Raw genomic sequence first — 24,169 nt, 5'->3', positions numbered from 1 at the left:
TTGTGAGAAAGAATATTGGATTAAAAGTCAGAATACTTGGGCTTCCCTGGCGGCGCAGTGGTTGAGAGTTCGCCTCCCGATGCAGGGGACACGGGTTCGTGCCCCGGTCCGGGAAGATCCCACATGCCGCGGAGCAGCTAGGCCCGTGAGCCACAGCCACTGAGCCTGTGAGTCTGGAGCCTGTGCTCCGCAATGGGAGAGGCCACAACAGTGAGAGGCCCGCGTACCGCAAAAAAAAAAAAAAAAAAAGTCAGAAAACTTGATTCTCATCCTAGCTCTGTTATTAATGAATTATCTTTCCCTGGATAAGCCACTTATCTTCTCTGGGTTTTCTCTTTTTTTAAATAGGGTGGTAGACTAGAAGTCCAGTAATTTCCATCTGGCTCATAAAATATGATTGTAGGACTAATCCAGTTCAATAATTCATTGGTGCTATTTTCTAAAAATTGTTCTATCATCCTAATAGTCAAGCAAAGTGTCAGAAAATGAGGTGTATTTAATCCAACACTTATAACAAAATTTTTACATTATTTAAGGAATGTGAACCAAGTGAACTAAAAGATATGCACATTTACATATAAAAATATAGTATATAAATTTTAAAATATATGTATGAAAATATTAAATTTATATTCACATATAATTACCATTTTGTTGAAGGAAAACAATAAGTAAGCAAAATACAATAATTTTTAAATTTCCTCTCATTTCTCAATTCCTAATCCTGTTTTTTGCATCATTACATTTTGAAATAGATAGATAGATAGATTTTACCAAATCAAGTCCTCATCCATTTATTCATTCATTCATTTCATATTATTTATTTATTTATTTTGCGGTACGTGGGCCTCTCACTGCTGTGGTCTCTCCCGTTGCAGAGCACAGGCTCTGGATGCGCAGGCTCAGCGGTCATGGTTCACGGGCCCAGCCGCTCCGTGGCATGTGTGATCTTCCCTGACCGGGGCACGAACCCGCGTCCCCTGCATCGGCAGGCAGACTCTCAACCACTGCGCCACCAGGGAAGCCCTCATATTATTATTTTAACTAATTCATGTGGAGTACTGTCAACAATGTTACAGATACTAAGGCTACTGCATGATACCTATATAGAAGGGTATGGTTCCTACCTTCCTTCAGTTTAAAGCCTATTGGAGAAGAAAGACATTTAACCAATGATGACACAAAAATGTAAATCTGAAATTGCAATGAAAGACAAGACTGTAAAAGAATGCAGACCTAATTTGGACTTGGGAGTCAGGAACGATCTGCCTGAAAAAAATGACATTAGGCTGAGGCTCCAGGGGTGAGTAGGAAGGAATTAACCAGGTCAAGAGAATGAGAATAAGCATTCCAGGCAGACGAAGCAGCATATACAAAAACCCTGAGAAAGGAGAGTTACAGAGATTAGGAAACTAGAGGCCTGCACCTTCTGAGCCAGTGGGGACCCTAGAGAAGTGGGCCTTATAGACCCAATTAAGTTTTGGATTTTATTAAAAGAATACTTGGGATTTCTGCAGTCATTTAAGAGATAGTAATATCACCAGATTTACATCTTTCAAAGAGAACTCTAACCTTATATTACAAATCAACTAAAGGAGTACAAAAACTAAAAGAAAACCAATTGGGGACTTGGCAATAGTTTCAATGAAAGAAAATTAAACTAGGGTGATAACAATGGAAATGGTAAAAAAGAAACAGCTTCAAGACACATATTGGAGAATAGACCAAACTCGGTAATGGGATAAATATAAGTAACCAAAAGAGAGGTAAATGGCAAAGGTGATAATCCGATTTGTGGGATATGCAGGAGGGTGGATGAAGATGGCATTCAGTGAGTTGAAGAAGACCAGATGAGAAACATGTTTGGGAGCGGGACGGCTAGAAGTCACTCTTGATCAGGCTTATAAATCATTTTAAATAGACAGTTGGAGAGGTGAATCTGAAGCTCTGAAGAAAGCCTTAGAGAAATAAATTGGAAATCATCAGCATATAAGTGGTATTAAAAGCTGTGTGTGTGTGTGTGTGTGTCTGTGTGTGTAGATGAGAAAAAAAAATGATGGCAATGTTATATAAAGGCCCAGAGCTAGTTCTAAAGGAATTTAAGCATTTAATTTTGAGAGAAAATGAGATGCCAGCATATAGGAGTTAGAGAAAAAACAGCCAAAAAAGGTGAAAGGAAAAAACAGGAACATATAGTCACAGAAGCCAAGAAAAGAAAGTATTTCCTAAAGGTCATCATGGTCAATATTGCTGAATATCAAGTAGTAATGGAGTTTGTGGAGTTCACTGGACCACAAAAGCAATTTAAATGGAATAGTAGACACAAAAGCTGATTGATGAGTACATGAGATGGGTTGAAAGGATGAGAAATTAAAAAGCTTAAATTAAAGGAAACATACACAGTTAGCTTTTTTGAGAAGCATGCCTGGGAAAGGGAGAAGAAAGAGTGGTAAATAAAAGATTGTGAATTAAAGATGGATGAGATCAGAGCACGTTTGAAGGCTATTGGGAAAAGTCCTTTAAAAAGGAAGATGATCAAAATTCAATGAAGAGGGAAGATGAATAAAAATATAAGCCAAGTTGTGTCACTCCTCTGATTAGAATAAAATATATATTCCTCAGCCTGCTTTAAAAAATCTTCCTTGAAGACTCCTAGTTAAATCTCCAGCCTCATCTCATGCCACTCTTCCTTTCTTTCTCTTCCTTAGGTATACAGTAAGAATTCTCTCAAGAATTCCAGGTTTAGAACCTTTGCACGGGCTGTATCCTCTTCCAGGAATTCTCTACCCTCTGCAATTTGCCTAGCTCACTCTTTTCCATCAAAGTTTCAGTTGAAATGTTCTTCCTGACCATCCACTGAATCCAAAACGATCTCCAAATTTTCATATGTCTGGTTCCTTCTTGTCATTCAAGCCTCAGTTTCAGTATCCTCAGTGAAACCCTTCTGATAACCTAATGTAAATTAGTAACCCCCCCCCCATTCCCTTGCCATCACCCTGTGAATTCTTAGCACAGCACTTCTTATGCCACATTTTATTGTTCATGTGCTTGTTTATATGTTAACGGTATGTCACTTCTCTCTAGAATGTAGACTATGAAAGCAGGGATCTCATCTTACTTGCTCAATGCCATATTCCCAGAAAGTGTGATAGTGTTTGGCATATAGTAGGTGCTCAATAAAAGTTTGTTGATTGGTTGAATGGTAAGTTTAATTTACAGGTGGGTCTTCTTAGAAAATATCTAGAAATTAAAAGGCACATTATGGAAATTTTAATCAAATTCAGTCTAAATATACAGGTAACAGATTAGAGGATTGTAGTGAATAACACTATTATTTAAAAATATTCTAGAAGACTTATTTTTAATAGAAAATCTTAATGATTCTATACCTCTTATAATAATATTAACTCTAATTTTCATGCATCAGGTATATGCAATCTAATAGCAAGAGAAAGTTTTCCAGAAGTACTTTGCTATTAAAAAGTAGCCAGCCTAATATAAACAATTTACTACGAGTAATCCATTTGGTAGATAAAACATAAGTATGAAGCCAAGAGTATATTTACATTCAGCAAGCATTTATTAAGCCATGCACAATCCTAGGCATATCGGATTCAAAAATGAATAAAATGCAATAGACTGATCTCTAATAATTCAAATATGAGTAAGTGAATAAAGATATAAAAGTTAACAATACTGTGTCTTAAAAAGGCTATAATAGGGCTTCCCTGGTGGTGCAGTGGTTGAGAGTCCGTCTGCCAATGCAGGGGACACGGGTTCGTGCCCCGGTCTGGGAAGATCCCACATGCCGCGGAGCGGCCAGGCCCGTGAGCCATGGCCACTGAGCCTGCGCGTCCGGAGCCTGTGCTCCGCAACGGGAGAGGCCACAGCAGTGAGAGGCCCGCGTACCGCAAAAAAAAAAAAAAAAAAAAAAAAAGGCTATAATAGAGTGTGAACAAAATAATGCGGGGCCAGTTTGTTTTACCACCTCTGGGCCATGGAACCACACATTTGAATTTAGACACTATTCAAAAGTTTCCATTCCTCCTAGGGGCAAATGGTTAATAAGAAATTCAGTTACCCTGGATCTAACATCTTTCCCCAAATCAAGTGAAAGTCTTTTTCACAAAGAAGGGGGAAAGAGAAGGTTATTTTTCTGCCAGTGTTTCAATGGAGCAATTAAGCTTTGTCTGTAAGATGAAGAGGTTGCCATAAGAAAAGAAGCACAACAACAAAAAATACTGTGCTCAATGGTTGTGCAATGCCAGCTCATTATTTCTGGAAGGGGCTGAAGATTAGAAAATCACTCTTCTTGAGCTGTAATAGACCTGTAAAGCTGAGTAACTCAGAAAGTACTGAAAAGGAATACTGGGGAAAATAATACAAAAATAAATAGCAATAGAAATCGTGGTAAGCTAAGCATGACCTATGGAAAAAGAGGAAAATTTTGCATATCTAAGAAAATCTCATCACAGTCCTCTCTGTAAGATTAAAATAATTTCAGTATTTTTCCATTTATTTAATGCAAACAGGTATGGCTTGCTCTGACAAAACATCCCATTTCTTATTTAGGTATTATTATGCAGACAGAACATCAACTTTATGTTGGTTGTTCAAAGTCATTCTTAAAGACCAGAATAAGAACTAAATATAATAATTAGAAACGTTTGCATGCCAGAGATCCTTTTCTTCCAAATATTTCTTTGGGCTTACAGTCTCTGTCAAAGGATTGGGAAGCACTGTTATAAATATGTCTCATTCAAACATTAATGAGGAAGCAAATCATTCAACTTTTAAAAATTGCAGCATCTATTTTGATGTCATTTATCAGCTGTTCGATGAAAGAATGAGGCAGAGAAGTATTTCTGAATCCTGAGTTTTCTGAATGAAAAAGAAGTATTCCTCTATGCATAATTTCTTATCTTGTTACTACAACAGAATACAGCTATCTTACCAATTAGTATAACATTTAGCACATAAAGTGTTAATTTCCAAAATATTTTGAAATCTTTAAGAGAATAATATCTTAAAAATAATAGGTAAAAGCAATATAAATACAAATTTGTCAACATTAAGCTAGCAAGAAATATTTCTGTATCTTCCAAAAAAAACTTTGAGTCATTAAAGCAATGTTAATTCTTTTATCAATACTTTTTTTTGCCACAATAAACCAATGACTAAATACTAATGACTATGTACTAAAACATAACATAGAACGTTGTGGCTGTGTTTTTGCTTTTCTCAGTGTGTATCTTTTAGAAAGCAAGAGGCTATTTAAAGAAAAGTATATTGTTTGAAAATATTTTATACTTGAAATAAAATGCTGTTTTACCAGAAGTTTCCAAAAGGAAAATAAAGAAAATTGTATTCTACTTTTTTTTTTTTTTTTTTTTTTAACCACTATCAGTCTATTCTAACACATGCAAGTAGCAACTTTCAATTTCTGGCTCTATCTACGTTATGCTGCAAAGGACTTTTTCCTGTCCACCATTTCACCTTGAGCAGGGGTGCCTCATTTATAGATTGCTCTGGATTCAATCCATTTTGCTGCATTTTAAAGTAAAAAGAAAAAAATTGGTCAAAAATTGCTCCGTCTTGTTATGACTGGCCAGCTGTAATATACTTTTACAAATTTGAACCTGCAAAAGGTGGTGTGTTTTCAAGTTATTGCTTAAATTGTCTCAGGCTACAGGTCAAGGTCATATTATTCAATTTTCCTACGTTTATGATCTCGACACATTTTATATTTAATTTTTTGTGGCGAATGATTTGTCTTTACCCCGAGCTGTGTTTGTGCTAGGCCATAAAATCAGGTGATGACCCCGCAGAATCCGTGGGCACCTTAAAGAGACTACAGAAATTGGTTTGGACCAAGAAAGCCAGGGTGCCGAGTCTGAATGAGATGAAACCTACATCAATAAATCTCCGTAAGTAAGAACTCAATGAGCTGATAAAAACGTTTTGAGGAAGAATTGGGGTAGCATATATTAATGAAGGACATTTTGATAAGGCCTTAAAGTAATCATTAAACGTTGAGTTTTTTGGGTTTTTTTTTTTGCCAAGTTATTTGTGAAACAAGTATCCTTACACTGTTCCTGAATTTCATCCATGACATTCCCTTTCCCCTTTCCTTCAGAACCAGACTCAGAGGAAGAGTGAGAGAAAGCTATGGGTAAAGCTCAACAAGAAAATAAGGGTCAGCATTGTCCACTGTTCCCATTCCTTGGCCATAGAAAATAGTATGATTCAGTTTTGATGTGAGTGCAGCTAATTGGCAGATTGTGACATGCAACTTTGATTTTCATTTATTTACAAGAATGAGCTATTAATCATAATCTTTTGTTTATACCAGCTAAGCATTTGAACTTAAATAGATTCGACCATATGGCACAATTTACTTAGGGTAATATAGGTTTCTATTTTCTATAAATGTTTTATATACTAACAGAAATTTCATCAGACCCTACACTACATGCAAATATAGGTCTCACTAATCAACTTTATAGGACCAAAGATTGTACCTTTTCCTTTTGTTTTCTCAGTCTTGTTCTTACTTTTCCAAAATATTTCACCATGAGACATACCACATGCATAAATCTCTTTGCAGATTGATACTAAAATAGAGAATTTTAGGATACCAAAAGAATTTCCAAAAATCTCTACTGAGATTTCATTCTTTTAAGTAAGGCAAAGATTTGATGTGCTTCTTTATGATACTCTCTTATACACATGACCTCAAAAATTAAAAATATTTAAGAATAGAAACATACCATATCATGCTTATAACATGTGGAGAATTTTTTTTAATTTGTATTTTTTCTACAGTGTCTTTCAGTACACTATTTGCGTGTGGCTTCCAGTCATTCCAGTCAAACTGGCTTTAATCATTATATATGCCTTCAAAAAATTTTAGGTAAATCTGTTTTTACAAAACCAGTCACTTAATATATCAAAGATTTACCTTTTAAAGAAATGCTATTGTAGGGCTTCCCTGGTGGTGCAGTGGTTGAGTCCGCCTGCCGATGCAGGGGACACGGGTTTGTGCCCCGGTCTGGGAAGATCCCACATGCCGCGGAGCGGCTGGGCCCGTGAGCCATGGCCGCTGAGCCTGCGCGTCCGGAGCCTGTGCTCCGCAACGGGAGAGGCCACGGCAGTTAGAGGCCCGCGTACAGCAAAAAAAAAAGAAATGCTATTGTAAAACTATTTTGTAAAATTATATGACTTCCTGGTTTAGCCTGTGATGTTCATTCATTTCTATTATATAAAGGGAATTATAATAGTCATAATTTCTACATGTGAAAAATTATCAGACCTCTTATTTTTCTTTACCATTCAGAAGATGAAGATGAAACATTGATTTCCTGTATGAAATTAGCCAAATCCCAAGAAAAGAGAGTTAATAATGTTAGTACAAGGAGGAAGGAAGAAATGGAGATTAGATTGGATTCTATTTCTGCATCACTGGTTAGACCCAGTACTTCAACTGGATGCAGCTTGGCCAAAATATTATCCCACAGTGGAGGTGAAGTTCAGATGTGGAAAAGCTGGAAGCCTTTCCCAGAAAACCCGCTGTGGACATATGTTGATTTCCAAATTGACCGGGTTGGACCCTGGGACAACTGTTTCCACTGCACTCACCACCCACATCTCAAGTCTTCTTGTACAGATATGGATCTCCCACACTCATGGGTAAGTTTGTAAACTACGGAAATGTATCATCTTATCTGGTTGTTTGTACTAGCTGGAAAGAAACAGATAACAAACGTACTATTCAGTCAAATTTATGAGTCTCTGGAAAGTTACCAGAGCTAGAGCTGTCTTTCCAAAAAGCAATGCAGCTCTTGTGACTTCTGCTATCATGTTACTATTAGACATGTTCCTTGTGTTTGAATAAACTACTGCGTAATATTTTCCAGGGATTTCTTTTTAACTAAGGGAAGACAATGGATGTTGATTCAGATCAAGAAGATGTGCGTTGAATTATCTAAATTATTGCTGTTGTCTTGCAGTTTCACTGACAAATAATAGCTAATTTAAATGAGCATTTTCTTTGTGCATGCTATTCTTCTAAGCACTTCACATGTATCATTTCATTTAAATTTCACAACAACCCTATAATGTAGGAAGTGTTATTCTACTATTAATTCCTTCCTATTTTACAATTGAGAAAAATGAGGTACAAAAAAGTAACAGGTACAACGTCACAGATCTAATAAGAAATGGAGCCAAGATCTAGAAACTAGACTAGGGATCCTGATTTAAGCTAATACATTATAGTGTTTTCCATATACTAAGCTAGGTCATAAGGCTATATGGTGCAAGAGAAAGAGTATGGATTTGGAGTTAGACAAATCTGGGCTTGAATCCAACCTCTGCTATTTGTTTAGCTTGGGCAAATTATTGAACTTTTTAGTTTCAATTTTCTCAATAGTAAAATGGAAATAGTAATATTAAACTCATGAGGTAATTGACAAACTAAAATTAAATAACACAAATATTCTAAGATTTAAAAGTGTCTAATTTTTTTCAACTTGAACATAAGTTACTTATCTGCCTGGTATATTATTGTTTCCTTTAAAAACATTACCCTATCCCTTCAGACTCAGATCAAATGCTTTGTCCTCTAGAAAGCCTTCCTGGGTCATGCCAGACAGGAAGTTCCTTCCTTTGAACTTCTAGATCACTTAAGGGCATTATTCTTTCATTGTATAGGCATCAAATATATATTGGTGTCGCTGTGTGCCAGTACAATATTAGACTGGGGACGCAGAGCTAAACAATACATGCACTGCTCCTGTCTTCATGGAGCTTACCACACTCCGCACTGTAGTGAGATGAGTTGGACGTTAGTTTATTTGCTATAAGTAATTCATCTTTGTATCCACCATAGTCTCTAGAATATTATAGGCACTCAATAAATATTTGAGTAAAATTTGCTGACTAAATGAATGGAGTTTTAGAAACCAATGGACTTTGTTACCATAGATCTAGATAAAACTTTTCTTCTCATTCTTCTAACTGTCCCTATATTAATGCAATTGTACATAAACTCAGTTATTATGTGTGAGTGTTTGTGAATGCGTGTATTGATTTTGGTATATATACATAGTAATGTTTTTCTTTTTTATTTAGGTAGTTTTGCCTATTTTAGTACATAGCTAAATGATTAAGTAAGGAGTTTTTATCTGCAGAAGGTCAAACATATCTGCAGAGTGCTCAGAATTTCAGATGATAGTGTTCAGCATTTGTGAACAGGAAAACCTCAGTGGATTTGGAGAGAAGGTTCAAGAACATGTTAGAGTTAAATTGGTTTGGTAAACTTAATGAGACCCCTTGCACTCAGGGATTTGAGACATAGAGTGAAAGAAGTTGGATGAGTGCAAATTATTATTTTTATATTCTACACATATATGCTATAATAATAGCAAGTAAAAAATCTAGTTTCATTTTAGCATAGCTGGTATTTTTTTTCTGTAGTAATTACAAGGCTATTATTTGGGTTATACTTTAAATGTCATTCTAGGCAAGATACAGAAGGCAGATAGTGTTGTGGGAAAAGTCTTCTCAAATGAGTGTTACTTACTATCAATGACAGATAGTCAGCAGTGACATTTTTGCAATTTTATAGGGTAAAAGTGTGACCAGATTTTTTTCTAAATGTACCTACATATACAGATACATTGGAGCTGGGCCTAAACCCCACATTTTTGGGGAAATAAAACCAATCCACGAATTAGTTTCTCGATGTCAGAAATTTCAGCAATAGTGGATTGCAGTGTTTTTGATCCCATCATTAAATCAGAGTTTTGAGGTGGCCTGAAGGTGACTTGTCTTCCAGACAGTCCTTATTCACCCAGGTACACCTCCCTGCTAGCCCACTTCAGGCTCACACTCTCAAAGCTTGTTCTTATAGAGCTGGGTGTAATGCCAACGCTGACATCACTAGCAAAGTGAGATTGGGCAAACTCCTTACCCTCTTTAATGCGCAAATTCCAATTCTGTACTGGTTTCAGACCCTACTCATCTCTTTTCCTCCAAGTGATTCTTTGCATACTGAAAATACCCATTTGTAAAACAAGGTTATCGAGGTCTGCTGTGCAAAGGCTGTTGGGAAGATTAAATGAAATCACGTCAGGACTCAGTTGATAGTAGGTAATATTTATACCTAAATCAAAGGGTCAAGAGGCTTGAACTGGGCTTGGAAAGGAGCAACATTTTACTCAGTTGAGATACCATAAACAAATTGAATCCAGACAGGGAAATGTATTATTTGTGAAGGACTCTTCACAGAAGTCAACGAGGGGAGAATGAGACACACATAGATGTTTAACATGCAGTTTAGTTGTGTATAAGGTCTATGGGATCTGAGGAGTGGGGAGAGATATGTGATTACAGACTTGATATAAATTGAGAAAGGCAAAAGATGAGATTTATGAAAGTGTAAATTCCACAAGAGAGATGTGAAAGGAAAAACTACTTAGGGTTGTCGATCTTTTCTAACATCCAAGATGAGTGGTGTTGAGAATTTCAGATGCATCTTAAGAAAGGTAATAGTGGAGGTAACCAAAAATAATATTTGTAGCCAAGTGTTTACAATCAACTTACAAGGAGAGTGATTGAAGGGCATTTATGAAATCCTGCGTGCTGAGAATTTGAAACATCATAACAAAAAAGAAGGAAGTGAGCCACAGACTTAGTTGGGAATAAGGGCAAGAAAGAATAAATTTGTGTGTTGCAAAGGAGATGCGGTCTTCCTTTAAGGTAATATTAAAAGAGTAGCTAATATATTTTTCAAAATCTCGGATACTTTTTTCAGATTTATAAGAAGAATAAATAGTTTATCAGATTAAGAAATGGAAGTAATCTTGACATGAAAAAGGGGAATAAATATCCCTTTTTCCCTTCAAATGTCTAAAATGTTCCAGAATCTATTTTATAAAAATAGTGTGATATATTTAAAAATGATAGTAACAAAATCTCTTTCAGAAAGAAGGAAAGTCAAAGGCCTGAAAGAACAAAACAGAGACCCATGTACAGAAGAATTCAAATGCAGCATAGATAGAAAAATTATAATAACGAGAAACCAAATTACATAAAAGTCAAAGAAAAATGAGTGAAGTTTATATACCAAATCTCAAGGTGAGAAAATAAACAAAGCTCTACTTAAAGCATCTTAAAATGCCTAAGAAGAGGATGATAAGAGTGGAGCTGAAAGGTCTTATTGGAGTATTATGTGAACCCATCAAAATTGCACCAAAAGAGAAAGTGTGGAGAATGGAAGATTTTTTTACAGAACTGTTTCAGTGAGAGGAACAGGATGTGTGCTAAAGTTAACCAAGAAATAAAGGAACAAAGATTTTACAGTTAACCTTTCCATTCAAATGGGAGTAGTGGATGTTCTAATTATTGACATAGAAAAATGTTCTTGGGTCCTACAGCCCCACTGCTAAGTGGTTTCAGAGTTTTAATACTGTCCCCCCAAAACTACTGATCTATGGGAGAGAGGTGACAAAACCAGGATAAGCTCTTTGTGCCTATCTTCTACTTTGTCTTTCTATTCTCAACCTTGGCAATCTCTCCCAGTATCTCTGACCCTAGTCTAGTCTACTTCCTTCAATCAACATGACATGTCATTACCAGATTAATTTACTTGACTAATCTACTTGATAAATGCTACCTGAATAATGATTCTGAAGCTCAGAATCATTAGTGTTACTAGTGCTACCGCTCCCCTTACAAAGTTTTAAGCATCTCCCCAACATCTACAGGTTCAAATGCAAACTCATTCACCTATTCTGCCTTCTAACTAGATTCTCACCAGTCTCTTTCACACACACACTCTGCTATAAGCACAGTGATACCATCCTTTTGCCAAACACAGTGATTTGTTTCCCATCTTCATAGCTTTGTTTATACTGTTTTCTCATTTAGAACTTCCTTTCTTCTCTACCTGTTTGATGATTAAGGTTAGGTTAAAAATACATATGGATGAGTAAGTATTCATGTGGTACACTTTGAAGAAAAAAATGTGTGAAAAGGAATGAGGATGAGAGGACCAGTAAAAAGAGAGTAAGGAGGCACGTGGTTTAGAAAAAATGCAAAATTAATTTCATAGGCTCTATTATCATTTTCTTTGTACATTAGTGATGTTAGATTCCTGACAAAAGTCTCTGTGTCCCACTGATGGGCATATTTTTACTGGCCCAGTGAATAACACATACCAAGAAGACTGTTCCCATATCCACGCAGAGGAAGACAGGCTATGAACCATCAATGCCTGATTCCTCATAGTTTAACGCCCTTGTATGCAACTCTAACAGCAAAAGCTATTTGTTAGAACAGCTTTAAACTTGTATCTGCTTACCTTGGAATTACGGCGGTATGGAAAGAGAACAGGTTTTAATGAATGGATCTGGACAACCTGTGAAAAGGAAGGCAGAGTAAATGATAATCTGGACTGAGAAATGCAGAAGGAAAAATAGGAAAATGTGATAGAAAAATACCAAAAGATATTTATACTTATTACAATCTGCACGGAAATTAATTAACTTGAGAATCAAGATACTAAAAATAATTTAAGGTCCTAAATGAACAAGAACAAATAATTAATTATGAGTATTTTACATGACAAATTTTTAATTATAGCCAATGGTATTTGATGGAAGGAAAATTAACATTTACCCAAGAGAAGAATTTGAAAAATGGGAGATGCTGCAACAGCTTATTCATTCATTCATTTATTCATTCATCCATTTATTCACTCATTAGCAAACTCACGTCAAGTGCCTCCTAAGCCACTTAGGCTATGAATATGTATGTGGGAGGAAGAATCTACCGTTTCATATTTATAATGAGAGTTTATGGGGTCTTATGAAAAAAGGTAAAAAGGAAAAACAAATAATCACAATCCTCAATATAAAAATTCACTAAGATGGGAAACATATTGTGATACTTGTATATAAAATAATCCTGGAGAAGATCTGGCCAGATGTGCAAACACATTTACATTAAAAAAGAGAAGTTGGGCTTCCCTGGTGGCGCAGGGGTTAAGAATCTGCCTGTCAGTGCAGGGGACATGGGTTTGAGCCCTGGTCCAGGAAGATCCCACATGCCACAGAGCAACTAAGCCCATTCACCACAACTACTGAGCCCGCGTGCCTAGAGCCCGTGCTCCGCAACAAAGAGTAGCCCCCACTCACTGCAACTAGAGAAAGCCCACGCACAGCAACAAAAACCCAACACAGCCAAAAATAAATAAAATAAATTAATTTTAAAAAATTAAAAATTTAAAAAAATAAAAAAAGAAGTTATGGAAGAAACATTTAAATTATGAGACCTTATAATAATGCAAGATATCAGATTTATGGAAATTATTTAGGTTGAGTTTGAGGAGAGTAATTTGGAAATGTTTATGAAATGTTTAAATGTATTTTTCTAATAAAATCTTGTATAATAAATATAAAGATAAAATGAGAAAATGTAATTGCTCTGTAAGTGTGAAGTCTTATTCTAGAAGTCCAGGATAACTAGAGATATTTTTAAATTAGACTTTTGAAGCAGGACAATGTAGAATGCAAACGAATCAAATTATTTGGGCTAATGTTTGGCTTTTCCCAGTTACACAAACCTCATGAATATAAGTGAAAATAACAGACCCGTGGTCTAGTTCTAAAACTGTTATAGAAACCAAGAATCCCTCTTTTTCATGAATTGCCCTAAGGGTTTTGTCCCACTTCTCTCTTTGTTTTGTTGTTGTTTTTTCTCTGTGCTTATTTACGCAAGTGCATCAAATTAAGGAGAAAGTTGAATTGGTACTCCCCAAAATAAAATCTTTCTAAAGTCTTCATAAAATATTTGTAATTTAGAATAGCTCTTGTGATAATGATATAGGAGCCATGATAATCAATTAGAACTACATTTTGGCTTCTACAAGAAAGTTGAAATTTGCTTCTTTGGATTCTCAGATAGACAAAGGAGGACAATGAATGTCAATCTGAAGGGGACCCAGTTATGCTCATTGAACATGGGAGACCTCAAGTGCCTCCTTACTGAGAACCTAACTCTTTTGCGCGGTTCAGAAGAATAAAGCAAATCACTAATACTGGACATTGGCCTTTGGGAAGAGAGAGGCCTAAATGTTAGAACATTTTATATAATGAGCCTTGGAGAATGCCCCAAGTATTGGTAGAATTTCTTCTGTGGCAGAGAAGCAAGCTCAAAATTCAATTATTGCTAAGCAAGCTAAAGACAAAGTCATATTTTGAGTGTGCAGCATAGTGTGTCAGAAGCCATGTTACACATCAAAGGAGCACAGGTTGGAGCCAGGAGAGCCAGTTGTGAGCTCAACTCTGTCACTTACTGGGATCTCTCTGGGTCAGGATGCTTAATCTCCATGGCCTGCTACCTCCTCATCTTTAGAAAGAGGGAGAGCTATCAATGATATTTAAGACTCCTTTTTATCTTCAGTATTTGGGCTATGAGGGTACACCAAGGAAGATAAGGCCTATGTGCAGAAAGAGATTAGTACATAAAGATTTTCTTTCAGCTTTTTCAAAGCAGCTGTCTTCTCACTTTTCAGGTCCCCATTGTTGACCTGGTTTCTTTCTTTCTTTTTTTTTTTTTTTACATAAGCTATTTTAGGTTTGGATTTTTATTTTCTATTCTTTTTCCTGACCAACTACATTTCCTCTGTCCTGGCTACTTCCTCATGTTCTGAACCAGCAACTATGTATGTGAATACAGACTTCACCTGGGTTACAGCCAGATTCTCCTGACCATGAAAACTTCTTCATGAACCAAAATGTCTATATTTCCATTCTCAGGAACTAAGAAGGTTTCTGCCACTCAAGAAGAACTATTTTTTTAAATCCTTTTGAATGCCATCTCAGAGAACAAAACCTTGTTTTGACAAATGGGCGGGTGAAGTTTAAGTACAATTGTAGAGGGTGGCAGAAGAGCAGGGGCCGTGCAGTGTGAAGAGTGCTGGGCTGGAGTGAAACATCCTCTTCTGCCACCATCACCCATCTCTCTCTCTCGCTCCCTCTCTCTCTCTCTCTCTCTCTCTCTCTCTCTCTCACACACACACACACACACACACACACACACACTAGGTGGCACCTTTGAGATCTTGTCCTGATCATGCAGACATGTCGATAAAATGACGATCATAATCTCCATTGAGTTAGCAGTTGACTATATTTCAGGTGCTTTTATATATGCTATCTTTGTGTTATGATTCAGTTAGGTGGTATTATTATTCCCATTTTAATGGTAAAAGAGATTAAATAATTTATGTAATGTAACAGTAGGTTGCAGGACTAGATTTTAAACCCAAATCAGTAAGAGTCCGTTTTCCTGCAAAGAGCATGACTTTGTAACTTTCGAGATTAGGCTAGTAATGTATCTATACTTTCTCATCTGTGAAAAATGAAGACGTTAGTTCCCAACTTTCAGTATAAAATGAAATGATGCATTTGAAAGTGCCAATTCAAGATAGGGGCTTAATCACTTAATAAATAGAGTCCCTGCCTTTGAGATGCAGTATAACTTTTCCCACATTTCATTTTATACTGGCGCTGTGAACTAGGCAAAATATCACTGCCATCTTACAGATGGAGAAATTGAGGCGCATGAAGGTTAAGTGAATTACCTGAGGTCCCACAGCAGATGATGGCAGAGGTGGTACTGAACATAAACCTCCTAACTCCCAGTCCAGACCTTTCCTATCACAAAGTTATCTTTAAATAGTTCAGCAGAAAGAAAAATAAACATGGTGGCAAAGAGGAGCTGTACATGGTGGAAACTAAGAGTAGTGGAGCCGAAGAAGCCTAGACTTGAACTGTAGCCTCACTGCTAACTGTCTGTGTGATTGCTAAGTTACTTGAATTCTTTGAGTTTCAGTTTCTTATCTATATAGGCATAATGAAGATTTCGTTGTGGAGTTCTTGTAAAAACTGGATGCAAAATGTTTAACTATACCTGACACACAGTTGGAACGTAACGAAGAAGAGCTACTATTTCTAGTGATGATTAGTACTATTTAATTACAAGTTTTAATTATGTGTTTATAATTATTTACCTTTCATGCAGTGAAAAACAGCATTATGTCTACGATACGTCAGGTATTTCTCTGGGCTGTGGGACCACAAAGATGCCACACCTGATGTCAGAGTCTCACCATCAATAATTCTCAGCAATTTTGTATCATATGAGATAATGTTGTAGTAAATGTACATTTACTAATTTTCACTAATTTTTAAAATGTATAAGTATAGTTTGCCCAATTTTCTCCCTATAGATAAGAAAGCCAGAACTGCCTAGTTTGGGTAGGGTGAGACCCCGCTTATAGCTTCTCGGAGGTGCCCTGGTGACCCCACGCTTGTGAATCTCTGAGACATGCAGACAAAAAGAAGGTGGGGTTCAGAGTACACGTACTGGGCTCCCCATTGCCCTTTTCTGACTTTCCAAATTATCACCGTATCAGCAGTGTCTTACATATGTAAAACAATTTTAGCTTTTTAAAACTCCTTTCATATATTTTGTCATAGCCATATCACATATGCAGGTCATGGCATTTTATTTTAGAGTCAGAAGATAACTCTCAGGCATAACACACCTTTTTCATAAGAGAATGAAAAATGAAGGAAAGAAATTCATGTCCCCTTGCCTTCCTATGAAATTGTAAAGCAACTGGTTGAATTCACCCTTAAAGCCCTTATGAATGTTCAGTGTAAGATCTTTATGCATCTCATGGTTCCCAGCTGTTAAACACAACCACACTGATGAATAATTAGATTAGAAATATGGCCTTTTTGCAGTTCACCTCAAGCCCAACCCAAACTGAAGCCCACATCTCACCCACTGAAAAGGATTTTTAGCCAGGGTGCAAAATGGATTAAAGTCAGGAACTCATTTATTTATTCACTCAACAATTTGTTTTGAAGTATTTGCATTGTTCCAGGTGAGGAAGATACAATGTTGAGCAGAACAAACACTGCCAGCCTCATAGTCCAATCAGAAACAAAAATAGAAATAACCACACAAATAAAAATGAAATGGTAACTTTGATGAGAGCTATGAGAGCCACGTGGCTCTATGGAAGCCTATATAGGTAGATTTGATCCAGCTGAGGAGTCAGGATACACTTTCAGGGGTGATGATGATTGAGCTCAAATCTGATGTAAAAAGCACAGGAGTTAACTAGCCGAAAGGAGGGAGGATGAGAGTCAGCATGGCGGGGAGAGAGAGCAAGAAGATGTGGCACAGGTAAGTACAGATGCGGTACAAGAAAAGCAAGGAGATGAGGCACAAGGGAGGATCAGACCACTTACGGCCTCATAGGTTATGCTAAATTTTGTTGTTCATCTCCTAAAACAAGGGGGAGCTATGCAAGAAGTGTTTTAAGCTAATGGCTTGTGTTTTTTGTTTGTTTGTTTCTTGTTTAGATGCTTAAGTTTTTATTTTGAGAAGAGTGCTTTCCATACAGTGATGAAAACAGATTGGAAGAGAAAAATAGATGCAAGATGATGGTGACTTGAAGGTAGTGGTAGGAAAAGAAGAGACGAACAGTTCTCAGGCTCGTAGACTTAGGTCCCCAGTATACACATTTCTCCAAAGGAAAGAAATGTCAGTTTTGAAAGCCATCTTTGGTCATGCAAACCAAAAAGCCCCTTTCACTTTAGGACATATGGTCACAGATGACGACGGAGAAGTGATACAGTGACATGACTGTACATTCCAAATCTGTCCTTTCATTTTTAAAACTTAGAAGCTCATAGCCACCACAATGGCTTAACGGAATCATTACCAATGGATAAGGAAATTTCATCCATTTGCCCCCTCTGACTCCACTTGGACATAGGCCATGGTTTCTACAAAGAGTGGCTTGGAGCCATGCAAGGTTTCAAGGGAAATTGGCCTTTCAGAGGGGCATAGGAATAGATAATGCATATTGCCACCATAAAAATCTCTAATGAATATTAAGGGTGGCTTTCATTTGTGGTGATTGAAATGAACCCATAAATTCTCTCTCTAAGGTGTGGGAACTTTTTTCCTCCCTGTGGAGAGATTTAATGGATTTGTGGCATTCTGGATGATTTGGCAAGAAATCAGAGGTACCTACGCAGTCACCCACAAAGGGAACTTAGTTTCTTGCATGGGATAGTCACCACCACAAAACATTTTCTGTAAGAACCCAGAATGATTGATGCAACCCACCGTAAGTCATGACAAGGTGTCAATTGAAAAACTAGAAAAAGAAGTGGTTAAAGACACCACAGCAGCTTTGAAAACAAATTTGACTTTTAGAGAAGGGTTATTTCCTTTTGGAAAAAAGTTAGACCTGCCACCTGCAAGAAATTTAGATCAGTTGTTTGTGGCGAGGGCCATCATATTTTGAGGCCACTGAGACCTCCTACTGCTCTCTGTATGGAGTAGATTAAACTGTTCCCACACAGTGATAAATATATCACAAAGAGCCATAACAGGAATACAGTAAGTTGTAGCAGTTAATGGTACAATTTCCAGTTAAAACAATATTCTTAGGGTTTCGTTCGCCAGTCCCCATTTTATGTGTGCTATTTTTTGATAAGTTAATTTTTCAACATTTGCAGAATCAATATCTTTCAAAGCTTTATAAAGAGTGAAAAGAATTAGAGGAAAGAGTTCTGGGGATCTTTGCAAGCTGTGTGGGCCTGGGTTAGCAGAACACACTCTGAAAAGTGCAAAAATAATCTGTGAAAACAGCAGATAAAGATTCGTATTAAAAATATCATCAGCTCTAAATTTTCTGTACACATGGAAAGAAAATGGGGAAATAACCCAAAGCAGCAATTACCCAAAGAGCATTCAGATTTTACGATGGAAAGTGGCAGAGAATCTCTATTCAGAGCAAATAACTTTTTAATGCTCTTTAATGCTAGACTTTCAATTATTGAAGTAAAAAGGTAACTTTATTCTGTTGGAGGAGCGTATTCCTTTGTGGAATAAATCTATGATCCTACTTTTTTATCCCATGAGTTAAGGCATTATGAAAGAAATTAACCCAAATGTCCTGCATTCTATTTATATGAAGGATTTATGACTGTAATTTAAGATACCAGATTCCTTTCTGACGTGGGATAACAAAGCTTGGTTCAGTGGGGAAATTTTTCTGAGCGTAGACTGGCTTCTCGATTAGGATTCCCTCGGATGGGAAACTTCTTCGTTGGTGAAGATTCTGAGTTGGAGGATAAGCCAGATGGTATAGGTTGCGATTTCTTCAGCTGTAAGACAAATAGGTAAGACTAGGTAACCACTAAGATCTCGTCCAGGATAAATATTCATGAATCAACTTTGTGAAGGAATAAATAGCAGTTGTGAATTATATTAAGCCATCATCTAGGGAATAGGACCTGATTCCCATGAAAATATTCCCAAACTCAGAGCCTTATATTTTAATATGTAAAATGGTGAACACCTTTTAATTTATTTTTATCCAGTTTTAAAATAAATAGACAGGAGGAAATGTGTACTGCCCTTCTAACTTGATGTCTTGCCATTGCATGCTTACTAGAACTCAATGCTGCTTGGATGTGAAGACCTGATATACTTCTATTTAGGAGTGGGGCTTAGGGAACTCATTCTAGATGAGAATTAGAGGGTTTGGAAGCCTGAAGATTTGAAGGAGAGAAAAGACATTGAAAGAAAGAATCACAGTATGTCTGATGATTCCAAATAAAACAATCTGCCTTAAAATCTGGCTAGAGTATTATGTTTTAAAACTATTTCTCTGTGTGTGGTTTCATGAACCAACCACATCGGAATCACCTACGGTATTTGTTACCAAGGTCTGCCCACTCCAGATTACTGAATCAGAATTTCTAGGATGAACATTCTTTGACACACTCTTCAGATGATATTTTTATGTTCACCAAAGTTTGAGAATCATCTCTGCATAGAAGAAAAGAATTCCCTGATTTTTCAATTTCACCTTCACCAATCCAGGAAGTCTTTTTGAGAAGCTCTCATATGTATATCACTTTCAGAAGTTATTTAATCTCATAAACACGACAATCCCAAAAAGTAGATAATTCAATTTTCCAAATGAGGTAATAGGCCTCGGAAGGTTGAGGAAGTTGCCCAAGCCCTGTTACAGGGCCAAGCTGGGATTTTAAAGTCTTCCAAGTCCCATACCTATAAGATAGTCAAGTCACTTTAGGGATCTCACACTGAGAACACAACAAAGGAATGCACTGGGCAGCCGTTGGGAATTCTCAGTGCTAAAGACTCCTGTGATCAGCCTATATGGAAGTGTACAGAGCCCTTAGTGGGTGCCACTGATATTTCCCCAGAAATAGTTTTGTGCTTTCCAAACTGATTTGGTTGAAACTCCTATCAGAGAGTGTTTGGGACTTTTGGTAAATCACAGAGTAGAAAAATCCCTGGACAGAGGGTATAACAAATGACCAGGCCAATTATGTATCTTCCAGGTTTTACAAAATGCTTTTGAATATAAATAGCTCTTATGATAATACTTATTTTTTTAAGTCACTTTCTAAATAGAATGTGATTTTCTTAACTGGGTCATTGTTGTTTTCTTTTGAGCTTAATATCCAAGCTGGGTAAAAACCATTCACCTTACTCATTGGTGAAACTTTCCCCAATTTATGGGTGACTTTCATTTTTTATGCTCCCATTTCTCAACTGTCTCTTCTGCCAACTCCTTAATACAGATGTTTTAGTGGATTGCCTTCCTATTGTTCTAGTGGCATGGAACTCTCTGCCAACATTCCTCTATGACCTAAGGCCCTTAACACAGTGTTCTACCCGATTGCTGAGGAACAAAAATCATTCCCTCTGTCAGAGAGTCAAAGAAAATGTCCAGTTTTGCTAATTACAGAGCCCATTTACTTTAGTAAGAGTTTCCAATATCATTTGGTCATGATCATTAAATCCTGAGATGTTTGAACCAAGTTGATAGGTTTGAATGGGATCTTGAGGTGGTATGTGTGTGTGTATGTGTGTGTGTGTGTGTGTGTGTGTGTGTGTGTTTCTTTGCATCATATAACACTAACATAACTCAAAAAGAAATATGTGAAAAAGGTTTCATTTGATTCACCATAGCCAACCTTCCTCTGCCTTTATCTTTATTCTAAACCAACTTTTAAGTGGCATTATATGGTGGTAGCCATATATAATGCAATATGTATTTTTTCTTAATGTTCCTTTAAATGTCAGAATAGGTTTGGGAAATAAAAATCATTGGTGTGAAATGGTAACAAAGCTGATACTTTTGAAATATTTATGTTAAAAGGCTTTTTGAAATTGAATGCTTAGGTTCTGTAATGTGCTTTTCCTGACAGTCTGTAACCCTTGGATATCCTTATTCACCGCAATTAGTAAATTTGATGCCTGTATTTATTATGCATTAATTCAGTTCAGATGGAAGTGGGAAAGAGTCTTCCTTGAATAAAATACAGCTGAATTTAAATTCAGCCAAAGGAACCACAGCCCAAATGTGGTTACTGCCAAAGAGTTGTCAAGCAACATTCTGGTCTTTGTATCCAGGCAAATTGTTAGAAGAGTGAGCTTATGTCTTTACCAGTAACAGAACTAACTAGAAATTCAGTCTGCGTGTATGGAATTGGAAGTGAATAAACTGTGATATGTCCCTGTTCTTTCCACTGTCTAGATTTCTGCCCTCTCTCCACCCCACTGGCAAATGTACATTAGTTTGCCTTTTAAAGCAAAACCTATCAATCTCCAACATTTAGTAAGCCCTAGCATCCACAGAATATTTTTGCATTTTTCGTATGGCTAGCATTGTATTCACCATGATGTTTAGAAGTTTATGCAACACAGTGTAAGGGGAAAGCCATTAGATTTTAAAGGAAGAAATCCTGAGTTTAAATTTGGAATCCATGGCATACACAGTCACATTACCGTCTGAGTCCCAGTTGTTTCTTCGGTGTAGCGGGAAAAATATAGCCTTTCTCCCAGACTTATCATTAAGATGATGAGAGATGTTTTATGTAAAGGTGCTTAGCTCCCTGCCTGGCATATTGATGGTGACCAAGAACCCCAGGAACCAAAGTTAAAAGGAAACAAATACATTTTTAGAAAGTTGTATCTCAAGACCACGGTGGTAATTATAGATGCAGGTGTAAATGAAGAATTTTGTTGAGTTCATTGACCTACTTTTGAACTTTACTACTGACTCTCAACTTTTCAGTATTGCTCCCAGAGTAAATGTTAACTTTATCAACAGAGGATGAATCGTTGAAATATTTTCAGTACATTTTCCAGGACTTATATATGGTATACAGAAATCAAAATGTGTTTTCTTCTCAGCTTTATGCGTTCTGTGGTGTGTCCCTTTTGTTTTTCTCCCTATCACCTCTGCTCAATTTCAGTTACCTCCTCAGTCCTTTTTCCATTCTTTCAAAGCCTGCATGCTGTCTGGTAAGTATGTGTTTGCTACAACTTCTCCTACTGGGTTGATTTTGAGTTACCCTTCTCTGCCCTCAATTTCCTTCTCTGACTGCTCCTGAAATATACTCCTTTGGGGTCTTAGGAGGAAGTGACAGTGTAGGGAGGCCTTGGAAAAGAACTACAAAATAGAGAGTGAGAAAAGGGACTAGAGCAGAAGAAGGGGAGGTGGCCCATTCTCTAGCTACAAAACCAAGGTGTATATGTACAGCTGACTGCTAAAGAAATGAGTGGGGTTGCTTTTGGCTTGCTGTGTTCTTCCTTAATTTGTTTGTGAGTTTTATTCTACATGAAAGGTTTGGCTGTGTAGTATAGTGAAGTCAGCCCTGAGATCAATTCTTGGCCATTTGTTACCTTTCTGACTTTAGGTGAGGTAGCTGTTTTGTGCCTCAGTTTCTTCTTTGTAAAATAGGAGATAATAACACTTTATACGTTGTTAAGAGGATTGAGATGTAATGCTCTACAGCAGCGTTATCAATAAATGTTTGTTCATTTTCCTCTTCCAAAACTCTATCTTCTTCTTGTCTCATTCTATACTTTAATAACAAACTAGACTGAATATATGAGTATGCAAAATGTTGGCTTTTAAACTCTAAACTGTATCCATATAACTCTTCTTTCAAGTCAATATTTTCTCTCTTAGATGATCTGATCTGAAATCAATTGCATGGGTTCAGAACTAGTCATCTTCTTCTTTCTAAAGTGCAAATAATATATGCAAAGTGGCAATTTTTAAAATGAAGATAATTTCCAATGCTAGGCAACACAGTAGGAAGTAAAATATGGTGTTTGGAAGAAGGAATGAAAAAAATGAATGAATGCCAGTGGGTACGTGTACTTAACTCAGCCTCCCATGTGGACATAGGGTATTTTGGGTTTACTTTTTGTTACCACTCTGAATTGTGCCCGTATTACTTGTTCAGTCTTTTCCTATTTAGGTAGTTCTACCGCTATGGGTGCTGATACATGTGTCAATCACAGAGAGACAAGGCACTCCTCTATCAATATCCATGTTCACAACTGCTGCCAAATATTTTATATCTGTTCTTTCCTGTTTTGCAGGGTAAGAAACTGTCATACAATACCATTTAAGGCCTCCAACCTCTCTAAAATGTCATTTTGTAGGAACAACTAATCGAAAACCCCTGTTGTTTGTGTACCCGTGGCTTAATAAGTGGGGAGGAAGGTCACGTGACAATAGTTCCGCACTACATTTTCATGACAAATGACAAATGAAGAGGCCAGTGCTGTCCTTAGATCCAGTACTGCCCTTAGCTGTTTCCTTAAATCAACATTCATCTTCTCTCTCAGCCTTAACTTTCCCAAGTGAATTTCATGATTTTACATGTGTCCAAGACATCTGAATATTAACTTGTGTTCACAAGTTTTTCATGTTTATTTAGAGTCTTAATAATCTCACTTATTTTTAAATGTATTGTACTCTGTGCTTCATGTTTTTAAAAACGGAAGTGACATTAAATTGTTTCTTCAATATAATACAATTAGAAACATAATTTACATTTTGGGTTATGTCATATAATTAATATTTTTGTAACATTGTCAGTTATGGTATTCAGTAAATGAGATGAAAGATATATGGAGATGTGTTTTATATTCATTAAATTATTTACTCATATATGCAAGTATGACATGTTGTGTCTCAGGAGGTTGAAAACAGCTAAAGAGTATGTAGCCTTAGAAG

The 24,169-nt window shown here is 36.7% G+C and overlaps 1 protein-coding gene and 1 long non-coding RNA gene across 4 annotated transcripts in view; one reads left to right on the top strand and one right to left on the bottom strand.

The window, feature by feature from the left end:
- The window catches only part of LOC137225332 (uncharacterized), a 195,385-nt gene that overhangs the window by 11,903 nt on the left and 159,313 nt on the right, over positions 1-24,169 (bottom strand). The window contains exons 8-11 of one of the 2 annotated variants that reach the window (XR_010943781.1): positions 19,098-19,262; positions 12,365-12,421; positions 9,974-10,104; positions 3,119-3,240 (exon numbers count right to left, since the gene is read on the bottom strand). This is a non-coding gene — a long non-coding RNA (uncharacterized lncRNA). The remainder of the gene's footprint in view (positions 1-3,118; positions 3,241-9,973; positions 10,105-12,364; positions 12,422-19,097; positions 19,263-24,169) is intronic. The other variant, XR_010943782.1, reaches the window with a different exon arrangement.
- SAMSN1 (SAM domain, SH3 domain and nuclear localization signals 1) overlaps positions 1-24,169 on the top strand; it is a 455,109-nt gene that overhangs the window by 366,472 nt on the left and 64,468 nt on the right. For both annotated transcript variants that reach the window (XM_067739225.1, XM_067739226.1), the window contains 2 exons: positions 5,801-5,927; positions 7,337-7,689. In XM_067739225.1, the coding sequence (XP_067595326.1) occupies positions 5,801-5,927; positions 7,337-7,689 (480 nt within the window). The remainder of the gene's footprint in view (positions 1-5,800; positions 5,928-7,336; positions 7,690-24,169) is intronic.

Source organism: Pseudorca crassidens, chromosome 5 (genome assembly GCF_039906515.1).
Source record: "Pseudorca crassidens isolate mPseCra1 chromosome 5, mPseCra1.hap1, whole genome shotgun sequence".
Lineage (NCBI taxonomy): Eukaryota > Metazoa > Chordata > Mammalia > Artiodactyla > Delphinidae > Pseudorca > Pseudorca crassidens.
The sequence above is the reverse complement of the archived record's forward strand: the minus strand, read 5'-3'. Positions and strand labels throughout refer to the sequence as shown.